Genomic DNA, 25478 nt, shown 5'->3' on the forward strand with positions numbered 1-25478 from the left:
ATGAGGTCTTCCGTTTCTTGGCAATTTCTCACATGGAATAGCCTTCATTTCTCAGAACAAGAATAGACTGACGAGTTTCAGAGTTCAGAGTTCTTTGTTTCTGGCCATTTTGAGCCTGTAATCAAACCCACAAATGCTGACAGTCCAGATACTCAACAAGTCTAAAGAAGGCCAGTTTGATTGCTTCTTTAATTAGAACAACAGTTTTCAGCTGTGCTAACATAATTGCAAACATAATTGGGTTTTCTAATGATCAATTAGCCTTTTAAAATGATAAACTTGGATAAGCTAACACAACGTGCCATTGGAACACAGTGATGGTTGCTGATAATGGGCCTCTGTATGCCTATGTAGATAACAAAATCAGCCGTTTCCAGCTACAATAGTCATTTACAACATTAACAATGTCTACACTGTATTTCCGATCAATTTGATGTTATTTTAATGGACCAAAAAATTTGCTTTTCTTTCAAAAATAAGGACATTTCTAAGTGACCCCTAACTTTTCAGTGGCAGTGTGTATATGATGATGTGTATATCCTAAAGTTACCTGCATGAGATCAGCTACAGCCAGGTTCATCATGAATACCACTCCTCTCTTGGTCTCCCTGACGTATGCCTGGAACACCCAAAGAGCCAGGACATTACCCAGAAGGCCCGGGGCCAAGATGACGCTGTAGACAACTGCGTAAACATGATGTTGGTAGCGCCGCAAGTCGTCAATGCTACTACCACAGCTTTGATTGGACAGGCTCATCTTAACCCTGCCCACCGGAAACAGCCACTGGTCAGGATGTGGCTGGCCAATGGTGAGGCTTGTTCAGAGCAGTGTGGTCAGGGTTCTGAGTGCAGGTCTATTTATATGTCCAGGAGTATTCAGGTCTGTGCGTCCATTTAAGTCTGCCCAGGTGTGTCCACACTGTTCTTCATAGCTGTAGGTATATAGTCTGACCATCTCAGATCACCCTGAGCAGCACTAACAGACCAAAAGCAGGGTCAGTCCGTGTGTGACTGTCCTCTTCTTTCAGTCCAAGTCTCAGTATTAGGGCCCCTGAAAGACAGACAGTAAAGTAAAGGTAGTCAGTAGTTGTTTGGGTCCCTGGAAAGTAACCAACTAGCGCAGAGAAACACAATATTATGAATAAATGTTTTCAGAGGAAAATATCAGAAGAGAATGCAGGCGCTTTGAGACAATTTCACACAGCCACACCTCAACCTCACAACAAGTACAGCAGGACCATGTTTGTCCCCAACCTCACAACAAGTACAGCAGGACCATGTTTGTCCCCAACCTCACAACAAGTACAGCAGGACCGTGTTTGTCTCCAACCTCACAACAAGTACAGCAGGACAGTGTTTGTCCCCAACCTCACAACAAGTACAGCAGGACTGTGTTTGTCGCCAACATCACAACAAGTACAGCAGGACTGTGCTTGTCCCCAACCTCACAACAAGTACAGTAGGACTGTGTTTGTCCCCAACCTCACAACAAGTACAGTAGGACTGTGTTTGTCCCCAACCTCACAACAAGTACAGTAGGACTGTGTTTGTCCCCAACCTCACAACAAGTACAGTAGGACTGTGTTTGTCCCCAACCTCACAACAAGTACAGTAGGACTGTGTTTGTCCCCAACCTCACAACAAGTCAGTAGGACTGTGTTTGTCTCCAACCTCACAACAAGTACAGCAGCACAGTGTTTGTCTCCAACCTCACAACAAGTACAGTAGGACTGTGCTTGTCCCCAACCTCACAGTAGCAGTAGGGCAGTGTTTGTCCTCAAAATCACAAGAAGTACAGCAGGACAGTGCTTGTCCCCAACGTCACAGTAGCAGTAGGACAGTGTTTGTCTCCAACCTCACAACAAGTACAGCAGGACTGTGTTTGTCTCCAACCTCACAACAAGTACAGCAGTACTGTGTTTGTCCCCAACCTCACAACAAGTACAGCAGGACCGTGCTTGTCCCCAACCTGCTTGTCCCCAACCTACCTACCCCTACCTTGGTCAACAGCACTGCACCTGATGTTCTGAAAGAGCTGCAAAATCTGGACCCCTACAAATCGGCCGGGCTAGACAATCTGGACCCTTTTTTTCTAAAATTATCTGCCGAAATTGTTGCCACCCCTATTACTAGCCTGTTCAACCTCTCTTTCGTGTCGTCTGAGATTCCCAAAGATTGGAAAGCAGCTGCGGTCATCTCCCTCTTCAAAGGGGGGACACTCTTGACCCAAACTGCTACAGACCTATATCTATCCTACCATGCCTTTCTAAGGTCTTCGAAAGCCAAGTCAACAAACCTTCTCTGCTATGCAATCTGGTTTCAGAGCTGGTCATGGGTGCACCTCAGCCACGCTCAAGGTCCTAAACGATATCTTAACCGCCATCGATAAGAAACATTACTGTGCAGCAGTATTCATTGATCTGGCCAAGGCTTTCAACTCTGTCAATCACCACATCCTCATAGGCAGACTCGACAGCCTTGGTTTCTCAAATGATTGCCTCGCCTGGTTCACCAACTACTTCTCTGATAGAGTTCAGTGTGTCAAATCGGAGGGTCTGCTGTCTGGACCTCTGGCAGTCTCTATGGGGGTGCCACAGGGTTCAATTCTTGGACCGACTCTCTTCTCTGTATACATCAATGAGGTTGCTCTTGCTGCTGGTGAGTCTCTGATCCACCTCTACGCAGATGACACCATTCTGTATACTTCTGGCCCTTCTTTGGACACTGTGTTAACAACCCTCCAGGCAAGCTTCAATGCCATACAACTCTCCTTCCGTGGCCTCCAATTGCTCTTAAATACAATTAAAACTAAATGCATGCTCTTCAACCGATCGCCACCTGCACCTGCCCTCCTGTCCAACATCACTACTCTGGACGGCTCTGACTTAGAATACGTGGACAACTACAAATACCTAGGTGTCTGGTTAGACTGTAAACTCTCCTTCCAGACCCATATCAAACATCTCCAATCCAAAGTTAAATCTAGAATTGGCTTCCTATTTCGCAACAAAGCATCCTTCACTCATGCTGCCAAACATACCCTTGTAAAACTGACCAACCTACCAATCCTCGACTTTGGCGATGTCATTTACAAAATAGCCTCCAATACCCTACTCAACAAATTGGATGCAGTCTATCACAGTGCAATCCGTTTTGTCACCAAAGACCCATATACTACCCACCATTGCGACCTGTACGCTCTCATTGGCTGGCCCTCGCTTCATACTCGTCGCCAAACCCACTGGCTCCATGTCATCTACAAGACCCTGCTAGGTAAAGTCCCCCCTTATCTCAGCTCGCTGGTCACCATAGCATCTCCCACCTGTAGCACACGCTCCAGCAGGTATATCTCTCTAGTCACACCCAAAACCAATTCTTTCATTGGCCGCCTCTCCTTCCAGTTCTCTGCTGCCAATGACTGGATGATGATAATGATAACTAGGCTATATACACAGGGTACCAGTACTGAGTAATGATAACTAGTTATTATACACAGAGTACCAGTACTGAGTAATGATAACTAGGCTATATACACAGGGTACCAGTACTGAGCATTGATAACTAGGCTATATGCACAGGTTACCAGTACTGAGTAATGATAACTAGGTTATATACACATTGTAGCAGTACTGAGTAATGATAACTAGGCTATATACACAGGGTACCTGTACTGAGTAATGATAACTCGTCTATATACACAGGGTACCAGTACTGAGTAGTGATAACTAGGCTATATACACAGGGTACCAGTACTGAGTAATGATAACTAGTCTATATACACAGAGTACCAGTACTGAGTAATGATAACTAGGCTATATACACAGGGTACCAGTACTGAGTAATGATAACTAGGCTATATACACAGGGTACCTTTACTGAGTAATGATAACTAGTCTATATACACAGAGTACCAGTACTGAGTAATGATAACTAGGCTATGTACACAGGGTACCAGTACTGAGTAGTGATAACTAGCCTATATACACAGGGTACCAGTACTGGGTAATGATAACTAGTCTATATACACAGGGTACCAGTACTAAGTAATGATACCTAGTCTATATACATAGGATACCAGTACTAAGTAATGATAACTAGGTTATATACACATGTTACCAGTACTGAGTAATGATAACTTGTCTATATACACAGAGTACCAGTACTGAGTAATGATAACTAGGCTATATACACACAGTACCAGTACTGAGTAATGATAACTAGGCTATATACACAGGGTACCAGTACTGAGTAGTGATAACTAGGCTATATACACACGGTACCAGTTCTGAGTAGTGATAACTAGGCTATATACACAAGGTACCTGTACTGAGTAATGATAACTAGTCTATATACACAGGGTACCAGTACTGAGTAGTGATAACTAGGCTATATACACAGGGTACCAGTACTGAGTAATGATAACTAGTCTATATACACAGAGTACCAGTACTGAGTAATGATAACTAGGCTATACACACAGGGTACCAGTACCGAGTAATGATAACTAGGCTATATACACAGGGTACCAGTACTGAGTAGTGATAACTAGGCTATATACACAGGGTACCAGTACTGAGTAGTGATAACTAGCCTATATACACAGGGTACCAGTACTGGGTAATGATAACCAGTCTATATACACAGGGTACCAGTACTAAGTAATGATAACAAGTCTATATACATAGGATACCAGTACTAAGTAATGATAACTAGGTTATATACACATGGTACCAGTACTGAGTAATGATAACTTGTCTATATACACAGAGTACCAGTACTGAGTAATGATAACTAGGCTATATACACACGGTACCAGTACTGAGTAATGATAACTAGGCTATATACACAGGGTACCAGTACTGAGTAGTGATAACTAGGCTATATACACACGGTACCAGTTCTGAGTAGTGATAACTAGGCTATATACACAGGGTACCAGTACTGAGTAATGATAATTAGTCTATACACACAGGGTACCAGTACTGAGTAATGATAACTAGTCTATATACACAGAGTACCAGTACTGAGTAGTGATAACTAGTCTATATACACAGGGTACCAGTACTGAGTAATGTTAACTAGTCTATATACACAGAGTACCAGTACTGAGTAGTTATAACTAGGCTATATACACACGGTACCAGTTCTGAGTAGTGATAACTAGGCTATATACACAGGGTACCAGTACTGAGTAATGATAACTAGGCTATATACACAGGGTACCAGTACTGAGTAATGATAACTGGGCTATATACACAGGGTACCAGTACTGAGTAATGATAAGTAGGTTATATACACATTGTAGCAGTAATGAGTAATGATAACTAGGCTATATACACAGGGTATCTGTACTGAGTAATGATAACTAGGCTATATACACACGGTACCAGTTCTGAGTAGTGATAACTAGGCTATATACACAGGGTACCAGTACTGAGTAATGATAATTAGTCTATATACACAGAGTACCAGTACTGAGTAATGACAACTAGGCTATATACACAGGGTACCAGTACTGAGTAATGATAACTAGGTTATATACACATTGTAGCAGTACTGAGTAATGATAACTAGGCTATGTACACAGGGTATCTGTACTGAGTAATGATAACTAGTCTATATACACAGGGTACCAGTACTGATTAGTGATAACTAGGCTATATACACAGGGTATCTGTACTGAGTAATGATAACTAGGCTATATACACACGGTACCAGTTCTGAGTAGTGATAACTAGGCTATATACACAGGGTACCAGTACTGAGTAATGATAATTACTCTATATACACAGGGTACCAGTACTGAGTAATGATAACTAGTCTAAATACACAGGGTACCAGTACTAAGTAATGATAACTAGGTTATATACACAGGGTATCAGCACTGAGTAATGATAACAAGGCTATAAACACAGGGTACCAGTACTGAGTAATGATACCTCGTCTATATATACAGGGTTCCAGTACTGAGTAATGATAACTAGTATATATACACAGGGTACCAGTACTGAGTAATGATAACTAGTCTATATAAACTGGGTACCAGTACTGAGTAATGATAACTAGTCTATATACACAGGGTAACAGTAATGAGTAATGATAACTAGGCTATATACACAGGGTACCAGTACTGAGTAATAATAACTAGGCTATATACACAGAGTACCAGTACTGAGTAATGATAACTAGGCTATACACACAGGGTGCCAGTACCGAGTAATGATAACTAGGCTATATACACAGGGTACCAGTACTGAGTAGTGATAACTAGGCTATATACACAGGGTTCCAGTACTGAGTAATGATAACTAGTATATATACACAGGGTACCAGTACTGAGTAATGATAACTAGTCTATATAAACTGGGTACCAGTACTGAGTAATGATAACTAGTCTATATACACAGGGTAACAGTAATGAGTAATGATAACTAGGCTATATACACAGGGTACCAGTACTGAGTAATAATAACTAGGCTATATACACCGGGTATCAGTACTGAGTAGTGATAACTAGGCTATATACACATGGTACCAGTTCTGAGTAGTGATAACTAGGCTATATACACAGGGTACCTGTACTGAGTAATGCTATCTAGTCTATATACACAGGGTACCAGTACTGAGTAGTGATAACTAGGCTATATACACAGGGTACCAGTACTGAGTAATGATAACTAGTCTATATACACAGAGTACCAGTACTGAGTAATGATAACTAGGCTATATACACAGGGTACCAGTACTGAGTAATGATAACTAGGCTATATACACAGGGTACCTTTACTGAGTAATGATAACTAGTCTATATACACAGAGTACCAGTACTGAGTAATGATAACTAGGCTATGTACACAGGGTACCAGTACTGAGTAGTGATAACTAGCCTATATACACAGGGTACCAGTACTGGGTAATGATAACTAGTCTATATACACAGGGTACCAGTACTAAGTAATGATACCTAGTCTATATACATAGGATACCAGTACTAAGTAATGATAACTAGGTTATATACACATGTTACCAGTACTGAGTAATGATAACGTGTCTATATACACAGAGTACCAGTACTGAGTAATGATAACTAGGCTATATACACACAGTACCAGTACTGAGTAATGATAACTAGGCTATATACACAGGGTACCAGTACTGAGTAGTGATAACTAGGCTATATACACACGGTACCAGTTCTGAGTAGTGATAACTAGGCTATATACACAGGGTACCAGTACTGAGTAATGATAATTAGTCTATATACACAGGGTACCAGTACTGAGTAATGATAACTAGTCTATATACACAGAGTACCAGTACTGAGTAGTGATAACTAGGCTATATACACACGGTACCAGTACTGAGTAGTGATAACTAGGCTATATACAAAGGGTACCAGTACTGAGTAATGATAATTAGTCTATATACACAGGGTACCAGTACTGAGTAATGATAACTAGTCTATATACACAGAGTACCAGTACTGAGTAATGATAACTAGTCTATATACACAGGGTACCAGTACTGAGTAGTGATAACTAGGCTATATACACAGGGTACCAGTACTGAGTAATGTTAACTAGTCTATATACACAGAGTACCAGTACTGAGTAATGATAACTAGGCTATATACACAGGGTACCTGTACTGAGTAATGATAACTAGGCTATATACACAGGGTACCTGTACTGAGTAATGATAACTAGTCTATATACACAGGGTACCTGTACTGAGTAATGATAACTAGTCTATATACACAGGGTACCAGTACTGACTAGTGATAACTAGGCTATATACACAGGGTACCAGTACTGAGTAATGATAACTTGTCTATATACACAGAGTACCAGTACTGAGTAGTGATAACTAGGCTATATACACAGGGTACCAGTACTGAGTAATAATAACTAGGCTATATACACAGGGAACCAGTACTGAGTAGTGATAACTAGGCTATATACACACGGTACCAGTTCTGAGTAGTGATAACTAGGCTATGTACACAGGGTACCAGTACTGAGTAATGATAACTCGGCTATATACACAGGGTACCAGTACTGAGTAATGATAACTTGTCTATATACATAGAGTACCAGTACTGAGTAATGATAACTAGGCTATATACACAGGGTACCAGTACTGAGTAGTGATAACTAGGCTATATACACAGGGTACCAGTACTGAGTAATGATAACTAGTCTATATACACAGAGTACCAGTACTGAGTAATGATAACTAGGCTATATACACAGGGTACCAGTACTGAGTAGTGATAACTAGGCTATATACACAGGGTACCAGTACTGAGTAATGATAACTAGGTTATAAACACATTGTAGCAGTACTGAATAATGATAACTAGGCTATATACACAGGGTACCTGTACTGAGTAATGATAACTAGGTTATATACACATTGTAGCAGTACTGAGTAATGATAACTAGGCTATATACACAGGGTACCTGTACTGAGTAATGATAACTAGTCTATATACACAGGGTACCAGTACTGAGTAATGATAACTAGTCTATATACACAGGGTACCAGTACTAAGTAATGATAACTAGGTTATATACACAGGGTACCAGCACTGAGTAATGATAACAAGGCTATAAACACAGGGTACCAGTACTGAGTAATGATACCTCATCTATATATACAGGGTTCCAGTACTGAGTAATGATAACTAGGCTATATACACAGGGTACCAGTACTGAGTAATGATAATTAGTCTATATACACAGGGTACCAGTACTGAGTAATGATAACTAGTCTATATACACAGAGAACCAGTACTGAGTAGTGATAACTAGGCTATATACACACGGTACCAGTACTGAGTAGTGATAACTAGGCTATATACACAGGGTCCCAGTACTGAGTAATGATAATTAGTCTATATACACAGGGTACCAGTACTGAGTAATGATAACTAGTCTATATACACAGAGTACCAGTAATGAGTAATGATAACTAGTCTATATACACAGGGTACAAGTACTGAGTAGTGATAACTAGGCTATATACACAGGGTACCAGTACTGAGTAATGTTAACTAGTCTATATACACAGAGTACCAGTACTGAGTAATAATAACTAGGCTATATACACAGGGAACCAGTACTGAGTAGTGATAACTAGGCTATATACACACGGTACCAGTTCTGAGTAGTGATAACTAGGCTATGTACACAGGGTACCAGTACTGAGTAATGATAACTCGGCTATATACACAGGGTACCAGTACTGAGTAATGATAACTTGTCTATATACACAGAGTACCAGTACTGAGTAGTGATAACTAGGCTATATACACCGGGTACCAGTACTGAGTAATAATAACTAGGCTATATACACAGGGAACCACTACTGAGTAGTGATAACTAGGCTATATACACACGGTACCAGTTCTGAGTAGTGATAACTAGGCTATATACACCGGGTACCAGTACTGAGTAGTGATAACTAGGTTATATACACATTGTAGCAGTACTGAATAATGATAACTAGGCTATATACACAGGGTACCTGTACTGAGTAATGATAACTAGGTTATATACACATTGTAGCAGTACTGAGTAATGATAACTAGGCTATATACACAGGGTACCTGTACTGAGTAATGATAACTAGTCTATATACACAGGGTACCAGTACTGAGTAATGATAACTAGTCTATATACACAGGGTACCAGTACTAAGTAATGATAACTAGGTTATATACACAGGGTACCAGCACTGAGTAATGATAACAAGGCTATAAACACAGGGTACCAGTACTGAGTAATGATACCTCATCTATATATACAGGGTTCCAGTACTGAGTAATGATAACTAGGCTATATACACAGGGTACCAGTACTGAGTAATGATAATTAGTCTATATACACAGGGTACCAGTACTGAGTAATGATAACTAGTCTATATACACAGAGAACCAGTACTGAGTAGTGATAACTAGGCTATATACACACGGTACCAGTACTGAGTAGTGATAACTAGGCTATATACACAGGGTACCAGTACTGAGTAATGATAATTAGTCTATATACACAGGGTACCAGTACTGAGTAATGATAACTAGTCTATATACACAGAGTACCAGTACTGAGTAATGATAACTAGTCTATATACACAGGGTACAAGTACTGAGTAGTGATAACTAGGCTATATACACAGGGTACCAGTACTGAGTAATGTTAACTAGTCTATATACACAGAGTACCAGTACTGAGTAATAATAACTAGGCTATATACACAGGGAACCAGTACTGAGTAGTGATAACTAGGCTATATACACACGGTACCAGTTCTGAGTAGTGATAACTAGGCTATGTACACAGGGTACCAGTACTGAGTAATGATAACTCGGCTATATACACAGGGTACCAGTACTGAGTAATGATAACTTGTCTATATACACAGAGTACCAGTACTGAGTAGTGATAACTAGGCTATATACACCGGGTACCAGTACTGAGTAATAATAACTAGGCTATATACACAGGGAACCACTACTGAGTAGTGATAACTAGGCTATATACACACGGTACCAGTTCTGAGTAGTGATAACTAGGCTATGTACACAGGGTACCAGTACTGAGTAATGATAACTCGGCTATATACACAGGGTACCAGTACTGAGTAATGATAACTTGTCTATATACACAGAGTACCAGTACTGAGTAGTGATAACTAGGCTATATACACCGGGTACCAGTACTGAGTAATAATAACTAGGCTATATACACAGGGAACCACTACTGAGTAGTGATAACTAGGCTATATACACACGGTACCAGTTCTGAGTAGTGATAACTAGGCTATGTACACAGGGTACCAGTACTGAGTAATGATAACTCGGCTATATACACAGGGTACCAGTACTGAGTAGTGATAACTAGGCTATATACACCGGGTACCAGTACTGAGTAATAATAACTAGGCTATATACACAGGGAACCAGTACTGAGTAGTGATAACTAGGCTATATACACACGGTACCAGTTCTGAGTAGTGATAACTAGGCTATGTACACAGGGTACCAGTACTGAGTAATGATAACTCGGCTATATACACAGGGTACCAGTACTGAGTAATGATAGCTAGTCTATATACATAGAGTACCAGTACTGAGTAATGATAACTAGGCTATATACACAGGGTACCAGTACTGAGTAGTGATAACTAGGCTATATACACAGGGTACCAGTACTGAGTAATGATAACTAGTCTATATACACAGAGTACCAGTACTGAGTAATGATAACTAGGCTATATACACAGGGTACCAGTACTGAGTAGTGATAACTAGGCTATATACACAGGGTACCAGTACTGAGTAATGATAACTAGGTTATATACACATTGTAGCAGTACTGAATAATGATAACTAGGCTATATACACAGGGTACCTGTACTGAGTAATGATAACTAGGTTATATACACATTGTAGCAGTACTGAGTAATGATAACTAGGCTATATACACAGGGTACCTGTACTGAGTAATGATAACTAGTCTATATACACAGGGTACCAGTACTGAGTAATGATAACTAGTCTATATACACAGGGTACCAGTACTAAGTAATGATAATTAGGTTATATACACAGGGTACCAGCACTGAGTAATGATAACAAGGCTATAAACACAGGGTACCAGTACTGAGTAATGATACCTCATCTATATATACAGGGTTCCAGTACTGAGTAATGATAACTAGGCTATATACACAGGGTACCAGTACTGAGTAATGATAATTAGTCTATATACACAGGGTACCAGTACTGAGTAATGATAACTAGTCTATATACACAGAGAACCAGTACTGAGTAGTGATAACTAGGCTATATACACACGGTACCAGTACTGAGTAGTGATAACTAGGCTATATACACAGGGTACCAGTACTGAGTAATGATAACTAGTCTATATACACAGAGTACCAGTACTGAGTAATGATAACTAGTCTATATACACAGGGTACAAGTACTGAGTAGTGATAACTAGGCTATATACACAGGGTACCAGTACTGAGTAATGATAACTAGGTTATATACACATTGTAGCAGTACTGAATAATGATAACTAGGCTATATACACAGGGTACCTGTACTGAGTAATGATAACTAGGTTATATACACATTGTAGCAGTACTGAGTAATGATAACTAGGCTATATACACAGGGTACCTGTACTGAGTAATGATAACTAGTCTATATACACAGGGTACCAGTACTGAGTAATGATAACTAGTCTATATACACAGGGTACCAGTACTAAGTAATGATAACTAGGTTATATACACAGGGTACCAGCACTGAGTAATGATAACAAGGCTATAAACACAGGGTACCAGTACTGAGTAATGATACCTCATCTATATATACATGGTTCCAGTACTGAGTAATGATAACTAGGCTATATACACAGGGTACCAGTACTGAGTAATGATAATTAGTCTATATACACAGGGTACCAGTACTGAGTAATGATAACTAGTCTATATACACAGAGAACCAGTACTGAGTAGTGATAACTAGGCTATATACACACGGTACCAGTACTGAGTAGTGATAACTAGGCTATATACACAGGGTACCAGTACTGAGTAATGATAATTAGTCTATATACACAGGGTACCAGTACTGAGTAATGATAACTAGTCTATATACACAGAGTACCAGTACTGAGTAATGATAACTAGTCTATATACACAGGGTACAAGTACTGAGTAGTGATAACTAGGCTATATACACAGGGTACCAGTACTGAGTAATGTTAACTAGTCTATATACACAGAGTACCAGTACTGAGTAATAATAACTAGGCTATATACACAGGGAACCAGTACTGAGTAGTGATAACTAGGCTATATACACACGGTACCAGTTCTGAGTAGTGATAACTAGGCTATGTACACAGGGTACCAGTACTGAGTAATGATAACTCGGCTATATACACAGGGTACCAGTACTGAGTAATGATAACTTGTCTATATACACAGAGTACCAGTACTGAGTAGTGATAACTAGGCTATATACACCGGGTACCAGTACTGAGTAATAATAACTAGGCTATATACACAGGGAACCACTACTGAGTAGTGATAACTAGGCTATATACACACGGTACCAGTTCTGAGTAGTGATAACTAGGCTATGTACACAGGGTACCAGTACTGAGTAATGATAACTCGGCTATATACACAGGGTACCAGTACTGAGTAATGATAACTTGTCTATATACACAGAGTACCAGTACTGAGTAGTGATAACTAGGCTATATACACCGGGTACCAGTACTGAGTAATAATAACTAGGCTATATACACAGGGAACCACTACTGAGTAGTGATAACTAGGCTATATACACACGGTACCAGTTCTGAGTAGTGATAACTAGGCTATGTACACAGGGTACCAGTACTGAGTAATGATAACTCGGCTATATACACAGGGTACCAGTACTGAGTAGTGATAACTAGGCTATATACACAGGGTACCAGTACTGAGTAATGTTAACTAGTCTATATACACAGAGTACCAGTACTGAGTAATGATAACTAGGCTATATACACCGGGTATCAGTACTGAGTAGTGATAACTAGGCTATATACACATGGTACCAGTTCTGAGTAGTGATAACTAGGCTATATACACAGGGTACCAGTACTGAGTAATGATAACTAGGTTATATACACATTGTAGCAGTACTGAGTAATGATTACTAGGCTATATACACAGGGTACCTGTACTGAGTAATGATATCTAGTCTATATACACAGGGTACCAGTACTGAGTAATGATAACTAGGCTATATACACAGGGTACCAGTACTAAGTAATGATAACTAGGTTATATACACAGGGTACCAGCACTGAGTAATGATAACAAGGCTATAAACACAGGGTACCAGTACTGAGTAATGATACCTCATCTATATATACAGGGTTCCAGTACTGAGTAATGATAACTAGGCTATATACACAGGGTACCAGTACTGAGTAATGATAATTAGTCTATATACACAGGGTACCAGTACTGAGTAATGATAACTAGTCTATATACACAGAGAACCAGTACTGAGTAGTGATAACTAGGCTATATACACACGGTACCAGTACTGAGTAGTGATAACTAGGCTATATACACAGGGTACCAGTACTGAGTAATGATAATTAGTCTATATACACAGGGTACCAGTACTGAGTAATGATAACTAGTCTATATACACAGAGTACCAGTACTGAGTAATGATAACTAGTCTATATACACAGGGTACAAGTACTGAGTAGTGATAACTAGGCTATATACACAGGGTACCAGTACTGAGTAATGTTAACTAGTCTATATACACAGAGTACCAGTACTGAGTAATAATAACTAGGCTATATACACAGGGAACCAGTACTGAGTAGTGATAACTAGGCTATATACACACGGTACCAGTTCTGAGTAGTGATAACTAGGCTATGTACACAGGGTACCAGTACTGAGTAATGATAACTCGGCTATATACACAGGGTACCAGTACTGAGTAATGATAACTTGTCTATATACACAGAGTACCAGTACTGAGTAGTGATAACTAGGCTATATACACCGGGTACCAGTACTGAGTAATAATAACTAGGCTATATACACAGGGAACCACTACTGAGTAGTGATAACTAGGCTATATACACACGGTACCAGTTCTGAGTAGTGATAACTAGGCTATGTACACAGGGTACCAGTACTGAGTAATGATAACTCGGCTATATACACAGGGTACCAGTACTGAGTAATGATAACTTGTCTATATACACAGAGTACCAGTACTGAGTAGTGATAACTAGGCTATATACACCGGGTACCAGTACTGAGTAATAATAACTAGGCTATATACACAGGGAACCACTACTGAGTAGTGATAACTAGGCTATATACACACGGTACCAGTTCTGAGTAGTGATAACTAGGCTATGTACACAGGGTACCAGTACTGAGTAATGATAACTCGGCTATATACACAGGGTACCAGTACTGAGTAGTGATAACTAGGCTATATACACAGGGTACCAGTACTGAGTAATGTTAACTAGTCTATATACACAGAGTACCAGTACTGAGTAATGATAACTAGGCTATATACACAGGGTACCAGTACTGAGTAGTGATAACTAGGCTATATACACAGGGTACCAGTACTGAGTAATGATAACTAGGCTATATACACCGGGTACCTGTACTGAGTAATGATAACTAGGTTATATACACATTGTAGCAGTACTGAGTAATGATAACTAGGCTATATACACAGGATACCTGTACTGAGTAATGATAACTAGGCTATATACACAGGGTACCTGTACTGAGTAATGATAACTAGTCTATATACACAGGGTACCAGTACTGAGTAATGATAACTAGTCTATATACACAGGGTACCAGTACTAAGTAATGATAACTAGGTTATATACACAGGGTACCAGCACTGAGTAATGATAACAAGGCTATAAACACAGGGTACCAGTACTGAGTAATGATACCTCATCTATATATACAGGGTTCCAGTACTGAGTAATGATAACTAGGCTATATACACAGGGTACCAGTACTGAGTAATGATAGCTAGTCTATATACACAGAGTACCAGTACTGAGTAATGATAACTAGGCTATATACACAGGGTACCAGTACTGAGTAGTGATAACTAGGCTATATACACAGGGTACCAGTACTGAGTAATGATAACTAGGTTATATACACATTGTAGCAGTACTGACTAATGATAACTAGGCAATATACACAGGGTACCTGTACTGAGTAATGATAACTAGTCTATATACACAGGGTACCAGTAGTGAGTAGTGATAACTAGGCTATATACACAGGGTACCAGTACTGGGTAATGATAACTAGTCTATATACACAGGGTACCAGTACTGAGTAATGATAACTAGTCTATATGCACAGAGTACCAGTACTAAGTAATGATAACTAGGCTATATACACAGGGTACCAGTACTGAGTAGTGATAACTAGGCTATATACACAGGGTACCAGTACTGAGTAATGATAACTAGGTTATATACACATTGTAGCAGTATTGAGTAATGATAACTAGGCTATATACACAGGTACCTGTACTGAGTAATGTTAACTAGTCTATATACACAGAGTACCAGTACTGAGTAATGATAACTAGGCTATATACACAGGGTACCAGTACTGAGTAGTGATAACTAGGCTATATACACAGGGTGCCAGTACTGACTAATGATAACTAGGCTATATACACATTGTAGCAGTACTGAGTAATGATAACAAGGCTATATACACAGGGTACCAGTACTAAGTAATGATAACTAGGTTATATACACAGGGTACCAGCACTGAGTAATGATAACAAGGCTATAAACACAGGGTACCAGTACTGAGTAATGATACCTCATCTATATATACAGGGTTCCAGTACTGAGTAATGATAACTAGGCTATATACACAGGGTACCAGTACTGAGTAATGATAGCTAGTCTATATACACAGAGTACCAGTACTGAGTAATGATAACTAGGCTATATACACAGGGTACCAGTACTGAGTAGTGATAACTAGGCTATATACACAGGGTACCAGTACTGAGTAATGATGACTAGGTTATATACACATTGTAGCAGTACTGACTAATGATAACTAGGCTATATACACAGGGTACCTGTACTGAGTAATGATAACTAGTCTATATACACAGGGTACCAGTAGTGAGTAGTGATAACTAGGCTATATACACAGGGTACCAGTACTGGGTAATGATAACTAGTCTATATACACAGGGTACCAGTACTGAGTAATGGTAACTAGTCTATATGCACAGAGTACCAGTACTAAGTAATGATAACTAGGCTATATACACAGGGTACCAGTACCGAGTAATGATAACTAGGCTATATACACAGGGTACCAGTACTGAGTAATGATAACTAGGTTATATACACATTGTAGCAGTATTGAGTAATGATAACTAGGCTATATACACAGGTACCTGTACTGAGTAATGTTAACTAGTCTATATACACAGAGTACCAGTACTGAGTAATGATAACTAGGCTATATACACAGGGTACCAGTACTGAGTAGTGATAACTAGGCTATATACACAGGGTGCCAGTACTGACTAATGATAACTAGGTTATATACACATTGTAGCAGTACTGAATAATGATAACTAGGCTATATACACAGGGTACCTGTACTGAGTAATGATAACTAGGTTATATACACATTCTAGCAGTACTGAGTAATGATAACTAGGCTATATACACAGGGTACCAGTACTGAGTAGTGATAACTAGTCTATATACACAGGGTACCAGTACTGAGTAGTGATAACTAGGCTATATACACAGGGTACCAGTACTGAGTAATGATAACTAGTCTATATACACAGAGTACCAGTACTGAGTAGTGATAACTAGGCTATATACACAGGGTACCAGTACTGAGTAATAATAACTAGGCTATATACACAGGGTACCAGTACTGAGTAATGATAACTAGTCTATATACACAGGGTACCAGTACTAAGTAATGATAACTAGGTTATATACACAGGGTACCAGCACTGAGTAATGATAACAAGGCTATAAACACAGGGTACCAGTACTGAGTAATGATACCTCGTCTATATATACAGGGTTCCAGTACTGAGTAATGATAACTAGGCTATATACACAGGGTACCAGTACTGAGTAATGATAGCTAGTCTATATACACAGAGTACCAGTACTGAGTAATGATAACTAGGCTATATACACAGGGTACCAGTACTGAGTAGTGATAACTAGGCTATATACACAGGGTACCAGTACTGAGTAATGATAACTAGGTTATATACACAGGGTACCAGCACTGAGTAATAATAACTAGGCTATATACACAGGGTACCAGTACTGAGTAATGATAACTAGGCTATATACACAGGGTTCCAGTACTGAGTAAGGATAACTAGTCTATATACACAGGGTACCAGTACTGAGTAATGATAACTAGTCTATATACACAGGGTACCAGTACTAAGTAATGACAACTAGTCTATATATACAGGGTTCCATTACTGAGTAATGATAACTAGGCTATATACACAGGGTACCAGTACTGAGTAATGATAACTAGGTTATATACACAGGGTACCAGTACTGAGTAATAATAACTAGGCTATATACACAGGGTACCAGTACTGAGTAATGATAACTAGGCTATATACACAGGGTACCAGTACTGAGTAATGATAACTAGGTTATATACACAGGGTACCAGTACTGAGTAATGATAACTAGGTTATATACACAGGGTACCAGTACTGAGTAATAATAACTAGGCTATATACACAGGGTACCAGTACTGAGTAATAATAACTAGGCTATATACACAGGGTACCAGTACTGAGTAGTGATAACTAGGCTAGATACACAGGGTTCCAGTACCACAGTAGCATGTTTAAAGTCACATGCTATATTGAAATACCTTTATTGTAGGCTGTAACCCCAATAATGCAGTAATCAATATCAATAGTATTAAAAAATCAAGGTAGAACAAAACACAGGAGAAATAAAGATAAATAAGAGAACTGGAGAAAGTAGGAGAAAGTAAGAGTCTATATACTCTATATGTTCAGTTCCAGGGTCAGCTCTAATACCATATTAACAATGTGCAGAATCTATATACTGTATAGGGTCAGTTCCAGGGTCAGTTCTAATACCATATTTACAACGTGCATAATCTATATCCTGTATAGGGTCAGTTCCAGGGTCAGTTCTAATACGATATTAACAATGTGCAGAATCTATATACTGTATAGGGTCAGTTCCAGGGTCAGTTCTAATCCCATATTACCATATTAACAATGTGCAGAATCTATATACTGTATAGGGTCAGTTCCAGGGTCAGTTCTAATACCATATTAACAATGTGCAGAATCTATATACTGTATAGGGTCAGTTCTAATACCATATTAACAATGTACAGGGATACTGGAGAGATAGAAGTAGATACTCTATGTGTAGGTGTAAGGTGACTAGGCTGCTACTCTGTTCCGGCGCCGGAACAGAGTAGCAGCAGTGTAAATTATGATTGTATGTGAGTGTGTGTGTGTGTGTGAGTCATTATAAATATGCACGCATGTTATGTGTGTGTTGAAGTGTCTGTGCGTGAGTGTGTAGAGTCCTGTCACTGTGCATGGAAATTATATACATGGGTCAACTCAGATAGTCAGTGTAGCTATTCAGTTAGCTATTTAACAGTCTGATGGCTTGGGCCTGCTGGTGGTAGACTTGGCGGTCCAGTACCACTTGCCACGAGGATGCAGAGAGAACAGTCTATGTCTTGGGTGGCTGGAGTCTTTAACGGGCCTTCCTTACTCCGCCTGATACAGAGGTCCTGGATGTCAGGGAGCTCGGCCCCAGTGATGTACTGGGCTGTCTGCACCACCCTCTGTAGCGCCATGCGATGACGCCAGGGTTCGCGGCCATGACGCAAGCCCAAAAGACACCCCACATTTTTGGGGAGGGGGGGCACATGGGGTGGTCGGCGATGCTGAGCGAGGAGTGGTTGGCGAAAGTTGAGGAGAGTGATGAGAGAGAGCTGTTGGTTTGGCTGGAGAGGCAAGACAGTCGCCCTGAGGAGCGTGTTAGCCGTCCGATGCCACCTGTGCCAGATCTCCGCACTCGCTTTGAGGAGAGTGTCATCGTTCCGGTACAATGTGTGCCGGCTATACGCACCAGGTCTCCAGTACGTCTCCACAGCCCGGTCCGTCCTGTGCCTGCTCCTCGCACTCTCTCTCAAGTGCGTCTTCCCAGTCAGGAACGTCATGTGCCTGCTCCTCGCACTTTCCATGAAGTGCGTGTCCCCAGTCCAGTATGTCCTGTTCCTTCTCCCCGCACTCCCCCTGAAGTGAGTGTCACCAGTCCTGTGCCACCTGTAGCGGCCCCACGCATCAGGCCTTCAGTGCGCCTCCCCAGTCCAGTACGTCCTGTGCCTCCTCCCTGCACTCGCCCTGAAGTGCGTGTCACTAGACCAGTGCCACCTGTACCGGCCCCACGCATCAGGCCTCTAGTGCGCCTCCCCAGTCCGGTGCGTCCTGTGCCTGCTACTTGTGCTCGCCCTGAGGTGCGTGTCACCAGTCCGGTATCACCAGTACCGGCCCCACGCACCAGGCTTCCTGCGACGATCCCCAGTCCAGAGCTTCCATCGACAGTTCCCAGTCCAGAGCTTCCGGCGACAGTTCCCAGTCAAGAGCTTCTGGCGACAGCTCCCAGTCAAGAGCTTCCGGCAACGTTTCACAGTCCAGAACCTCCAACGACGGTCTACGGTCCTGAACCTCCAGAGATGGTCAACAGTCCGGAACGTACTGTGACGATAAACGGTCCAGAACCTCCAGCTCCATGGCAGGAGCTTTCCTCTGCGCCGATGTCCAGTCCAGGCACGGTGTCCAGTCCAGCTCCAAGGCCGGAGTCTTCCTCTGCACAGGTGGCCAATCCAGGCACGGCGTCCAGTCCAGCTCCAAGACAGGTGTCTTCCTCTGCGCCGATGTCCAGTCCGAACACGGCGTCCAGTCCAGCTCCATTGCAGGAGCCCTTCTCTGCCATGATGCCCAGTCTAGACACGGCTTCTAGTCCCGCTTCATGGCAGGAGTCTTTTTCTGCACCTAGGTCCAGCCCGGAAACAGTGTTCAGCCTGGGTCCATGGCTGGATCTGCAGGATGACCAGGTTCTTTATCCCGCACCAGAGCCGCCACCAACACTAGACACCCTCCTAACCCTCCCTTTTGGTTTCAGGTTTTGCGGCCGGGGTACGCACCTTTGGGAGGGGGGGGGGTTACTGTCAGGTCCTGACCATAGAGAGCCTTTATTTTCTATGGTGGAGTAGGTCAGGGCGTGACTGGGGGGTTAGTCTAGTTTATATTTTCTATGTGGGATTCTAGGTTGTTTTTTCTATGTTGGGGTTTTGGTATGATTCACAATTACAGGCAGCTGGTTATCGTTGTCTCTAATTGGAGATCATACTAAAGTAGCATTTTTTCCACCTGTGCGTTATGGGATATTGTTTATGTTTTGAGTAAGTGTTCTGTAGCACCTCTGTTGTCCGATTTGTTGTTTCGTTTGTTTATTGTTTATGTTGCTAAGTTTCACTATTAAATATTATGTGGAACTCAACATACGCTGCGTCTTGGTCCGTCTATACAAACGTTCGTAACAAACACTGTCCAGACTACTGTCATCTCTCCCCACTCTATAATTGGCCAGTTATCTAGCCAATGTCTATCGGTCTGTCTGACCTCTGTCTATTCTCCACATAAGTCATGAACATTTCTCAAATATTTGCACAAACACTCCCCTCTGTCCTCGTCCACTCTGCTCCCCTCTCCTTTAACCATGTTCCCTGTCCCAGCTCCTCTCTTCCCTGCTTCTCACATCTCTAATAATCTCAGAGCATTTCTCCCTCTCTCTCTCTCTCTCTCTCCTCTCTCTGCTGCTCTCTCGCTCTCTCTTTCTCTCCTCTCCTCTGGTGACCTTCGACCCAGTGTGTGGTGGAGCTGATTCAGCTTTTCTGGGATTTAAACCCACAATGCTCAAAACAAGAGCATGCTGCTTAGTCCACTGCAACACAGCAGTTTACACATTTCTAGCAAGAAGGGAGACTGAATGGAAACAGCGCATTTAAAAAAAAATATTTATGGGTTAGGGTTTATGCTTTCCTCAAACCATAGCCATAACCTTAACCACTCTAAATGAATACCTAAACTTACCCACTCTGAATTAATACCTAAACTTACAAACTCTGAATGAATAACTAAACGTAACCCTTTGAATTAATACCTAAACTTAACCACTGAATTAATTCCTTAACTTAACCACTCTGAATTAATACCTGAGCTTAACCACTCTGAATTCATACCTAAACCTAAGTCTGAATTAATACCTTCACGTCACCACTCTGAATTCATACCTAAACCTAAGTCTGAATTAATACCTTCACTTAACCACTCTGAATTCATACCTAAACCTAAGTCTGAATTAATACCTAAACTTAACCCTTTAATTTTTTTCTGTTTTAACTCTGTAACCACATGGAATTAATGGGTCAAAATGCATTTTCGTCCAATCACGTCAAATCCCAAAGTGTAACTATAAGATCAGCTTGGGATTCAAACATGTAACTTTTGGAATCAAAGGTAAATGCTTTCTCCCAAATGTCATCCCTGTCCACAACACTCTTGCAAAACCGAAACCTACATGAAGGTAACAGCGTTCACTGTTTCCCCTAGTGGCCGGTTTTCACTTCATCGTCTGACGTCCTCAGACATGGATGGACGTCGAATACTGACTTGTATCATGGGTGACCTGGCACACACACACACACACACACACACACACACACACACACACACACACACACACACACACACACACACACACACACACACACACACACACACACACACACACACACACACACACCCCTGTACTGAGTGGAAACTCTTCCCCTGACTCATCTCTCTGAAGACTAGTGATGTCTGTCTGTTGGCCCTGCCCGGACCAACGACTGCCAGTGTGTGTGTGTGTGTGTGTGTGTGTGTGTGTGTGTGTGTGTGTGTGTGTGTGTGTGTGTGTGTGTGTGAGAGAGAGAGAGAGAGGACAACCTCCCATTCTCAATGCAGAAAAGTGATGTCCTCTACTTATCAGACATTCCAACCAGTGAGGAAAACATGAGACCTACCCTGACTACACCCTAACCACCCCCTGACTAAACCCTGAGGCATGACTACACCTGACTATACCTGACTACACAGGACTACACCTTGAGGCATAACTACACCTGACTACACCCTGACTCTACCTGACTTACACAGGACTACACCTTGAGGCATAACTACACCTGACTACACCCTGACTCTACCTGACTTACACAGGACTACACCTTGAGGCATGACTACACCCTGACTATACCTGCCTAAACCCCAAGGCATTACTAAACCTGACAACACCCTGACTACACCTGACTACACCCTAACCACCCCCTGACTAAACCCTGGGGCATGACTACACCTGACTATACCTGACTACACAGGACTACACCTTGAGGCATAACTACACCTGACTACACCCTGACTCTACCTGACTTACACAGGACTACACCTTGAGGCATAACTACACCTGACTACACCCTGACTCTACCTGACTTACACAGGACTACACCTTGAGGCATGACTACACCCTGACTACACCTGCCTAAACCCCAAGGCATTACTAAACCTGACAACACCCTGACTACACCTGACTACACCCTGACTACACCTGACTATACCCCAAGGCATTACTAAACCTGACTACACCCTGACTACACCTGACTACACCTAACTTTACCATGACTACATCCTGACTACACCCCAAGGCATTACTAAACCTGACTACACCTGACTATACGCTGACTACACGATGAGTCATGACTACACCTGACAACACCCTGACTACACCTGACTACACCCTGACTATACCTGACTACACCTTGACTATACCCGGCTAGATCCTGACTACACCCTGAGGCATGACTACAACGGACTATACCCTGACTACACCTTGACTACACCCCAAGGCATTACTAAACCTGACTACACCTGACTATACGCTGACTACACGATGAGTCATGACTACACCTGACAACACCCTGACTACACCTGACTACACCTTGACTATACTGACCGCATCCTGACTACACCTAACTACACCCTGACTACACCTGATTGCACCCTGAGGCATATGTACACCTGACTACACCCTAACTATACCTGACTTCATCCTGACTACACCCTGAGGAATGATTATACCAGACTACACCTGATTACACCCTGAGGCATGACTACACCTGAATACACCCTGACTATACCTGACTACACCTTGACGCATGACTACACCGGACTACACCCTGAGGCATGACTATACCTGACTACACCCTGATTATACATGTCTACACCCTGACTACACCTGGCTACACCCTGAAAATACCTAACTACACCCTGAGGCATGACTATACCTGATTACACCCTGATTATACATGTCTACACCCTGATAATACCTGACTACACCCTGAGTCATGACTACACCATGAGGCATGACTACACCCTGTGGAATGACTATACCTGACTACATCTTGACTACACACTGACTACACCCGACAACACCCCGACTATACCCGACTACACTTTGACTACACCCTGACTACACCTGACTACATCCTGACTATATCTGACTTCACCCTGAGGCATGACTATACCTGACTACACCTGACTATACCTGACTACACCTTGACTCCACCTTGACAACACCCTGTCTACACCCTGACTGCACCCCGACTACACCTGACTATATCCTGACCACACCCTGACTATACCTTGACCATACCTGACTACACCCTGACCATACCTGACTACACTCTGACTACACCTTGACTGCACCCTGACTACACCTGACTACACCCTGACTACACCTGACTACACCCTGAGGCATGACTATACAGCTAAAGCAGTCCGTTATCCCCTTTCGCCTCACACACACACACACACACGCACACACACGCACACGCACACACACACACACACACACACACACACACACACACACACACACACACACACACACACACACACGCACGTAATGGTATAGTTGCTAGTGTTGTATCTCACCTCAGCCTGTCCTCAAGGTTCGTCTCTCAGTCTATTTAGAGGGAAAGAGTAGAATTTATCACATCAGACACATGTTGCCTCTCTATCTGTCTCTCTCTCTGTCTCTCTCTCTGCCCTCCTGGTCTAACTTTGTGTCAGTCTGTTTCTCCGTTCTTCTTCTTTTCTTCCAATCAGTATCACTACACTGTCTCAATGTCTCACTTTCAACCTCTTTCTCTCTGTTTCTATCAGTGTGTACTGTGTGCGGCTCTCTCTCGCTCTTTCGCTCCCTAGCTCTCTCTCTCGTTCTTTCGCTCCCTAGCTCTCTCTCTCTCGCTCTCTCCCTCTGTCTGCCTCTGTCTACCTTTCTCGCTCTTGCTCTCGCTCTCTGTCTCTCTCTCTCACTCACTTTCTGTTTCAAGTTGATCTCAGATAGAGCTTCCTGTGTGAGTTTGGGGGTGTGGTTTATAGTGGCTGTTAGAAACCATCAATTCTGTTCTCAGAATCACTGGATCGTCTTCCTGTAATCTCTCAAGTATCTATACAGCTAAATATTTTTATTCTCTCTAGTCTCTAGTCTCTTTCTAGTCTCTCTAATCTCTTTATTCTCTCTAGTCTCTAGTCTCTTTCTAGTCTCTCTAATCTCTTTATTCTCTCTAGTCTCTCTAGTCTCTTTCTAGTCTCTCTAATCTTTTTATTTTCTCTAGTCTCTAGTCTCTTTCTAGTCTCTCTAAATCTGAGCCACAGAAACCCATACAGCCATTTTCCAGCTAAG

At 41.7% G+C, this 25478-nt stretch overlaps 1 protein-coding gene across 1 annotated transcript in view; it reads right to left on the reverse strand.

Moving 5' to 3' along the window:
* The window catches only part of gpr174 (G protein-coupled receptor 174), a 47485-nt gene extending 22435 nt beyond the window's left edge, over nucleotides 1–25050 (reverse strand). Inside the window, exons 1-2 of the mRNA XM_042317021.1 lie at nucleotides 24725–25050; nucleotides 551–1051 (exon numbers count right to left, since the gene is read on the reverse strand). Of these exons, the coding sequence (XP_042172955.1) occupies nucleotides 551–757 (207 nt within the window). The 5' untranslated portion in view covers nucleotides 758–1051; nucleotides 24725–25050. The remainder of the gene's footprint in view (nucleotides 1–550; nucleotides 1052–24724) is intronic.
* Between the last annotated feature and the right edge of the window lie 428 nt (nucleotides 25051–25478).

This window comes from Oncorhynchus tshawytscha, unplaced genomic scaffold (assembly GCF_018296145.1).
Source record: "Oncorhynchus tshawytscha isolate Ot180627B unplaced genomic scaffold, Otsh_v2.0 Un_contig_3241_pilon_pilon, whole genome shotgun sequence".
In the NCBI taxonomy this organism is placed as follows: Eukaryota; Metazoa; Chordata; class Actinopteri; order Salmoniformes; family Salmonidae; genus Oncorhynchus; species Oncorhynchus tshawytscha.